Source organism: Mus pahari, chromosome 5 (assembly GCF_900095145.1).
Source record: "Mus pahari chromosome 5, PAHARI_EIJ_v1.1, whole genome shotgun sequence".
Taxonomy (NCBI): domain Eukaryota; kingdom Metazoa; phylum Chordata; class Mammalia; order Rodentia; family Muridae; genus Mus; species Mus pahari.
Genome location: NC_034594.1, coordinates 144,450,870 through 144,459,660, shown reverse-complemented (window position 1 = coordinate 144,459,660; position 8,791 = coordinate 144,450,870). Strand labels below are relative to the sequence as shown.

Genomic DNA, 8,791 nt, shown 5'->3' with positions numbered 1-8,791 from the left:
AGATACCCCAGTTAGTCCTTTGCCCCTGGTTTCTTTGGGACCTGACAGGTATCAATAGATTATGAAAACAGAATGAATACAGTCGTGGACATGAGTTGCATTTCACTTATAATGGTTAAAAATAGAAAAAATGGCACCTGTGACAAAGTCAGAGCAAGGATATATAGTATCCTTATTGAAAAAAAAGTCTTTTTAACCTCTTCAGAGGACAGCAAGACCTTCCTGGGACACACAATTTCATTATACCCAAATATTGCTCATTCCTGCTGTACAGCCTGGTTCATGGCTGGACAGTTCGTGGGCATTTAGGATTTCACTGGTGAGGACTGTGAACACAAAAGACAAACATGCCCTTGAATGATCACATGCTGGCCTTTTCCAGCTAGAGGATTCTTCTTCATGGCTAGCTGGCTGATATTGACTTTGTGGGGATGTTGGGGTGAAGGACCTCAACCTTAGCTTGAACCCCATGCTTCTCTGAGCTGAAACACAGGAACTGGAATGAATCTGGTTTTACCATCTGCACTGTCAGCTCCCTAGTTCCCTCTTAGGAATGCAAAAGACTCTGCATTCTTCAAGATCTCTTGTTTTGATGGCTCAGTTCCACTCACTTCCCTCAAAGTGTCAGAAATGGAGCTGGCTAATTCTTTTTTGGAGAGTGACGCTCTTGGGCATGCTGTGTCTTCCTGCTGACGCTGACTGAAGTAAAACATAGGGAAAGAAAGCTTGGCCAGAAAGGAAATCCTGTGAGGCTGCTCAAGATCTCTAGCACTCTAGTCTGTATAGAAAGAACATATTTTAGTGCCACAGTAAGAGAGCCAGTTCTACCTGGCTTAGGGCCACAACCCACAGCTTTCCAAGTAGCATGGCCATCTGTATTTGGGCTAAGAGTGGCAGCTGTGTCCTGCTTGATGGTTCTTGAGCTGAGGAATGAATAGGGGTTGCCATGTAGCCTACACTTGGCTGGCCATGCCATGCATTCAAGTCAAGGGTAACATATACCCTAAAGATGCCACTCCTAAGTAACTTAAGGTACTATAGCGCTGGTGGAGGTCTTGCATCAGGGTTCCTTACACAAGCTGAATCTGCACAGAACATCTAGCTGGTATGTCATGGTATGTTACAGGTATTCACAATATTGACTGGTTTCTTTCCACAACTGTTGGACAGTGATGTTACATATTGACATGAGAATCTTCCATCTATCTTCAGTCTTCTATAGACATGAACAGCCTTCATGATTTCATCCTTTGTGTCAAAAATCATTTTTTGTATGCCCCATGAAGTGAAAAGGGTTTCGAAAGGATTCGATGAGTTAGGGTGTGTGCATAACCCCACATGAATACAAGGAATGTCCAGTAACAGAAGGTCTCCTGCTCTGCTTGTAACTCAGTTTCCAGAGGGAGAGTGCTGCATGATCACCTAGACAACAATTTCATTACCCAAAGTCTTAGGTAGACTTCTGTCCTTCATGTTGGTTTCCCTTGTCTGTGTAAGAGAAGGAAATATGAAGACATGTTAGCTGAAAGGTTAGCAATTGGGGAATGCTGTACAAGGAGAGTCAGGAAAATGGCACATGGTGATGTCTTAGATTTCTCCTGTGCTTGGGGACATGTGAATTAGAAAGACCATTTCTTTTGATGAGTTCTTTACCTCTGCTCCAGCAACCTCATTTGGGAGCCCCAGGGTACTTCTTAGCTCGGAAGATACATAGAAAGGAATAAGGGTACTTGACATTGGTTTTGATTGTTAGACTTCAAGTAACATCTGGGATGCAGTATTTGTTTCTACTTCGCCTTAACTCTTTCTCATCTCCACATTGAGTCAAATGACTGCTGGGGACTAGTCACTACTAGTGTCTCACATAATCTAGTATTTAGGATGCTGTGAACAACTTTCCCATTGGCTCAAGGAGACTTGGGCTTTCAATTAAATACTGATGAATAGGATACAGTAGGTGGGTAGAACACAAGGGAAAGGAGAGATTAAAAGGATTTACCTTCTCAGAAAGTTGCACTGAGGAATAAATGGTGGTCACCGGCTCTTCCTTACAGGACACCATCTGGAAAAGAGATTCTTTCTCCTCAGCCAGAGTGCAGAAGAGAAACCCTGAGAGTCACTCTTTCTAATTCCAGACTCTCCATCACACATTCCTGATACAACTTTACTGTGTAGCCTTCTTTTCAGGCATCAGCTCTTGTTCCATTCAACTTTGGATTAGGCTAAGGTAATGATAAAGACAAATGGGTGGTAGTTGGACATAGCTTTGTAGCAAAAGGTCTCTGTGAGCTAAGAGGATGGTTCTATGTAGTTTAGACTAGTCTTGCTCAGTCAGGAGTTTAGTTTTCTCTGGGTTATGTGAATCTCTAACAGCATCCCCATCAGTTCCAGTACAGTGTCAGAGTAACTGGAAAAACCTGAGTGTCTCCTTTTAGTCCTTGCACTCCAAGGAAGCAGGCTTGTGTAGACACAGAAGATGATCTTTGGTGGATTTGAGCCAGAGGAAAGCAGATGAAAGGCAGAAGGTGTGGGACAGAGTGGTTAAGAGTCTGAGACAACAAGCTGCTGCTAGACCACCTGGTGTAGTTCAGGGGTGTCCATCTTTTATTCTGTGTCCTTGGGACGATGTTAGCAATGATTTTGCCCTGTTGGTGACCCAATAGCATTTCTCGCCTCACAATAAGGGCTCTTTCATTATTCGATCTCTCAAGGGAGTTCTTCTTAGACACAAAAGATTTCTAACCCACAGCTAAGCCTGCATGTGAAGCTCAGGTTCTTACACCATGGGCACTGTTATAAGGAGACAGTATAATATGTTTTGTTTTCATGGGGAGCAATTCCTTAGCATGCTGTTTCTTTGTTGGTCTATCCAAATTCTTGGCTGTGCCTTCTTTCTTTCTTTCTTTCTTTCTTTCTTTCTTTCTTTCTTTCTTTCTTTCTTTCTTTCTTTCTTTCTTTCTTTCTTTCTTGGTTTTTTGAGACAGGGTTTCTCTGTGTAGCCCTGGCTGTCCTGGAACTCACTTTGTAGACCAGACTGGCCTCAAACTCAGAAATTTGCCACCTCTGCCTCTCAAGTGCTGGGATTAAAGGTGTGCGCCACCACCACCACCTGGCTTGTACCTTCTTTCTATACAATGGCCAACAGAGGGCAATTGTTGCCCAAGATTCCTATTCTAGTTGTCCTAGTGGTAAGGTGTATGTATGAATAGATAGCATCAGCTTACCTTGGACTGAGGGATTTCATCATAGATTCTGGACTCTGTGGGTTGAGCATTTCTTGAAACTACAGCATATACTGTTTTCTTTGAGACATCATCTGCTACAAATAAACATAGAACATGAAAGGCAGAAAATCTGTGAAAGGTAGATGGATTTTTAGAGACTGCCTACTCATATTTTATCTTTCTGTGATAAAGAAATAAAATCTACAGGTTAAATGGTCCCTACCCTTTGGAAAAGGATGCTTGCATACTCAGACGCTCCTTCCATCCAAAGGATTATAGGTGGGATAGGGCACACCTTATTCAAATCTCACCTGAAGCACATTGGGAATTCTTTTTTATTCCTGAGGCCCAGTTTAGCCTAAAGGGAATCTTCCTAGGCCCTGTGTGAAATTCAAAGCAAGCTCTGGCACTGATGACCTTGCATGGGTAGACTTTCTATGTCAGGGTTTTAGTTGTTTAATTTGATTGATTCTAGTTATACTTGGTGCTTTATTATCCTGGTACATACCTAATTATAACCACAAACATTCATGAAAGAGTTAAGTATTTATTAAGTGCCTACTTTATGCCAGGTTCCATAGGAGGTTCCAGAAAAAAAAAAAAAAGAAAGGATATATAGATCTTTGCTTTAAATTTTTTTGAACTAAATGAGGTATTAATCTTTTAAAAAAATTTATTTTTTATTTTTTTATTTTTTTTGGTTTTTCGAGACAGGGTTTCTCTGTATAGCCCTGACTGTCCTGGAACTCACTTTGTAGACCAGGCTGGCCTCAAACTCAGAAATCCACCTGCCTCTGCCTCTCGAGTGCTGGGATTAAAGGTGTGTGCCACCACACCTGGCATGAGGTATTAATCTTAAAACATGCTTTTTCTATATTGTTAGCACAATGATTTAGGGTCAAGTTGAAAAGCGATAGCCAGAATTTTGTGCCTTCTTATTATAGAACACAAAGCCATCTACAAATAATGGATCTAAACCAAGATTATTGTAGACTTCAGCAATTCAAAGCTAGTCATTTCTAAATCTTTGTCCAGATTTGGGCACCCACTTAGGGACCCAAAGTACTCTCAATTTACTTGTGGCTACAAAGACTAGTGTGTCTCCATCTTTCAGTCTGTCTCTGTCTCTGTCTCTGTCTCTGTCTCTCTCTCTCTCCTACTTGTTTGCTCATGAGAGGAAGACAGATGTTTCCTTGAATGAACTTGGAGATTACACCTGAAAGACTATGATATTTTCCATTTGTGAGTCCTCCTGAGTTATGATGCATGTCACAAACCCATTCCCATAGAATGCAACCCTCAATACCATACTCAGGCCTGCCAATTACACAAAGGAGTTAACATTTACCTACTACTGTGCACCAGGCTGGCTACTGCATCTGTATAATCTACTTAATAAGTACATGCAGTAAGCCTTAATATTATGGATATCTTATAGCTGAGAGAAATGAAATCTTACAGTGCTAAAATAACTGGACAAAACACAGTCAAAATGGAACTTCATCTCTACATGTATTGTGTCACAACAATGAGAAAAGTAGTGAATACACCAAGGGTATAGTTTGTAGGATGTCAGGAGAGTGGAAAGAGAAGAGGCCACCCTATAGTTTGTAAGAATGAAGGGCTGCCTCAATCTCAAAGTATAGTGCAGTTGGCGGCAGCAGCTTGTCCAGGGTGAATCTGCAAATATTGTGAGGTCATCCTCTTTCCTCGCCTCTCTCATGCCTGTTCCCCATCCATCCAATCATTGCTGCTGCTCTCTGGAGCAGCTGAGAGCAGAGTGAGTGGTCAATGGTGGCTTTGCCTATGATTTTTCTGGCTCTGGGCAATACTTTCTGATCCAAGACTGGATGATGAGTCCCTTCCTTTCCCTTGTGACCAATCCACAGAAAGTTCGAAATTGTAAAATTGACTTTCAATGTTGGTTTGGCTTCACCAGATGGATAGGTTTGACTCCTGAGTGAAACTGGATTTAGCCTCCATGCCTCTGGAGAGTCTCTGTGCTCTTATACTTTTGGTTGTAAGCCTAGCTAGGGTAAGGTTGAGCCGCCATCTCTCCAGCCTGAGAGTCTCTATTCTCAAGTAACACCTTTTCTTACAAGCATATCTCCATTGAGCCAGTGCAGTGTGTTCAGGTCTTGCCTTGGACACCAGAGTTCTGTTACTTCCCCAAGTGGTGATTCTAGGTAAAACCCTCACCTCTTGTCGGACCTACTTAATGGGTCTCATGTCCATTATTCCCTTGACCTAGTCCTGGGATGTATTCTGAAGAAGTGGTTCAAAATTGAATTCCAAATTATCAAAAGAAAATCCCCTAGTTTTACTTTGTGGTAAAACTTAACCCCTATATCTATTCCCAGATCAAGAACATTAATCGTCTCATGGCACATTGAGCTATAAAAGTGGGTCTTAAAACTAGGTCTCTCTTGTCATAATTTAGGTAAGGACATTGATCTTTTATATATATATGCCTTTATAGCCTCATCACAGTGCCTCATGCTTCAACAGGGATGTTGTATGTGTATTTCTAGTTTATCTCAAACTAGCCCATCTCCTCTAATCTCAACCATTTACCATTTTAGAGGTGGTGGGACCTGCAAGAATGGAACCTAAAAATGAGGCAGACTTATGCAATAGCCAACTTTATTCAGAGCATCAGACAATTTATACTCTGGGAATTAAGTAGATTCTCTTGAGTGAAGTGTACAGTGATAAGAACAAGCTACATGTAGCAAAACATGATTTTCCCCCCATAGAGACATAAACAAACAACAATATCCAGTTGTAATGAATAAGATGAAGTAAACTCAGTCCCATCTGATACACCTGGGAGGAGGACAAAAGCACATTCCAAGGACAATTCCATGTTTGAAGTTGATTGTCTTGTTTTCTTGGAATTTTCTCACAAACACTGGAATTCTCCTCGCACAACTCCATTCTTGGACTGTGTTCCAACACTCAACCTTAGACAACATCTTTGATCACCCTTCCTTTGCTGCACTCAAGCCCTTGCTCCCCACCCCTAGCAACTCTGTCCCTTCCCTTGCTTTAAGTTTTTGTTTGTGGGGTTTTTTTGTTTTGTTTTGTTTTGTTTTTGAGACGGGGTTTCTTTGTATAGTCCTGACTGTCTTGGAACTCACTCTGTAGAGCAGGCTGAGCTCGAACTCAGAAATCCGCCAGCCTCTGCCTCCCAAGTGCTGGGATTAAAGGGTGCGCCACCAGGCCCAGCTCTGCTTTAAGTTTTAATCCCCCCTCGTCTCCCTCCCTACACATGGAGCTCTCTCCAACCACAGCCTTTCCTTACCCAGGTCTGCTCTCTCACTCACACATGAGAGTACTTAAGAACTTCATGTAGGAACTCAGGGATCAACAAAAAGCCATCCTTTCTCCTTTAGAGAACATCCTTCCCCTTCACAAAGTAGCTAGGAGGGAGACTTTTGCACCATTTGAATACACACGTACATCAAGCCTCTGTAGATACTATTCAAAATTATTAAAAAGCAGAGCAGAGGTCCTAGAGAATGAGATTCCTCACTTCATGAGACACAGTTCTCCAGGTTCTTAATAACCAGGATTGATAGATAGATAGACACACGGATAGATAGAATATATATACATACATACAGATTGATACATATACATATATATAAAACAGGTAGTAGATAGATTCATACATATGTACATACACACATACATACATTACATACATACATACATTACATACATACATACATACATAATTAGGTTAGATAAACAGAGCGAGCCAGCCTCTGAGAGATGATTCCTTTGGTAGAGCACATGGAACTGAATTTCCCCGCTAATACCTCCCCTGGAAGAGCTCACTAACCTAACTCTCATTCTCTCTGGCTCTCGTTTATTTAGTCTCCTGGTATAATCAGTATTTTTCAGATTAGCAGCCATTAAACTCCATAAGCTACTGTCTCAAGAGTATCAACCATTACCATTAAGGTTGGCACCTGACTCCACCGTGAGAACTTCTCAGCCAATGAGTCATGAATTTGTCCTTTAACTTTTTGCCATTTCCTTCTACAAAATACTACATTAGCTCCCCCTCCCCCCCCTGCCCTCTGCTGCATCAGCTCTGAAGAAGCTCTAGGGAGAGAGGGAGGGAGGGAGGGAGGGAGGGAGGGAGAGAGAGAGAGAGAGAGAGAGAGAGAGAGAGAGAGAGAGAGAGAGAAAGAGAGAGAGAGATTGATTTGAGCTTGTTGATTTATGTGGTGAGGGGGAAACCAGAGCTGGAGAGACAGTTCAGCTCTTCAAGACCCTCCTGATGAGGACATGAGTGTGGTTCTCAGCCCCACAACATTGGGTGACTCACAACTGCCTGAAACTCAGGCTTCCGGGGATCTGAAACCCTTTTCTGGTCATTTCAGGCACGTAGGTGTGCACATGTGCATATTTTTAAAATAAAAAATAAAGTAAATATTTAAAAATAAAAATGTAGAGACAAAAAAGTTGCCTCCCTCAAATACAGAAATTCTTACCCTTAAACAATTAGATCCTGACCACTTGGGGCTTGACTCCAGTGACTTATGACATTATTAGTTCAAATGTCTAGTATCAAGGAAGATGGCTTACACTGTTGAATTTACTACTTAACATGATAGTGAAATGCCCAGATATAGACCATATACAAATGTCACGGAAGATAAGACCAAATAATTTCCTTTAATTGTTAGAAAAGAATCTTATTTTTCATGTGATATTCTCTCTCTGAGAGTACCTGCTGCATCTCTTTATATTGCAATATTTTTTCTTTATTAATTATTTTTTTGCATTTATTCTAGACTGGTAAATAATTTTACCCTGGTACCATTGGCTTGCCACCACAGTTCCCAAAATGATATTCTCTACTCTACTCTGGGTAAATAAATAACCTCACTTCTTAGAAGAAAGAAGACATATTCTCATACTTTACCTTCCAGGACAATCCTGTCTCGCCTTCTCTTGTACAAATGGAACAGAAGTGCCAACACCGGAATGAGAATAAGCAGGGAGAGCATGGCCAGTCCCCCTGGCAACACAGCATGGTGAGGATGGAAGCTTGGTGTGTCTACAAACAGAAACTATACTTAGTATTGGCTATCAGGAGACAGGCCCATGATTCTGTGAACATTTGTCCACACTCAGGACACTGTCAAAATAGGATGCCATTTGGAGAGTACCAAAGCTCTTCAATTTACTATCTGAATCAAAGAGTCAAACAGAGGCTCCTCGAAAATACCAGGGAATGCTTACCCCTTCATAGAGAAGGCTTTGGTCTTCCCCCCATGAGGCTGCCTGCGTGAACATACACCCAGGGCTAGTCTCACCTTAAAGGAGGCAGGAACATGTGAAGATTAGCCAGATGTTAAGCCTTGGAGTTTCTCAGAGTGATTTCTGAGGATTTCCAGAAGGGAGGGAAGGAGCTGGTTACCTGTACATGGCTGCTGGACAGTGACAGAGTCAGAACTGTTGCTGATAGGGTTCTGGGCTGTACATGTGTAAGTCAGTTTTTGGTCCATGGGGGAGTGGACGATTTGAAGGACATTGCTTTTCTCTCCAGA

General features: G+C 41.8%; 1 protein-coding gene across 1 annotated transcript in view; it reads right to left on the bottom strand.

Moving 5' to 3' along the window:
- Nucleotides 1-943: 943 nt before the first annotated feature.
- LOC115064028 (SLAM family member 5-like) overlaps nucleotides 944-8,791 on the bottom strand; it is a 35,210-nt gene continuing 27,362 nt past the window's right edge. The window contains 5 exon segments of the mRNA XM_029538705.1: nucleotides 944-1,488; nucleotides 2,000-2,062; nucleotides 3,225-3,319; nucleotides 8,164-8,298; nucleotides 8,662-8,784. Of these exon segments, the coding sequence (XP_029394565.1) occupies nucleotides 1,423-1,488; nucleotides 2,000-2,062; nucleotides 3,225-3,319; nucleotides 8,164-8,298; nucleotides 8,662-8,784 (482 nt within the window). The 3' untranslated portion in view covers nucleotides 944-1,422.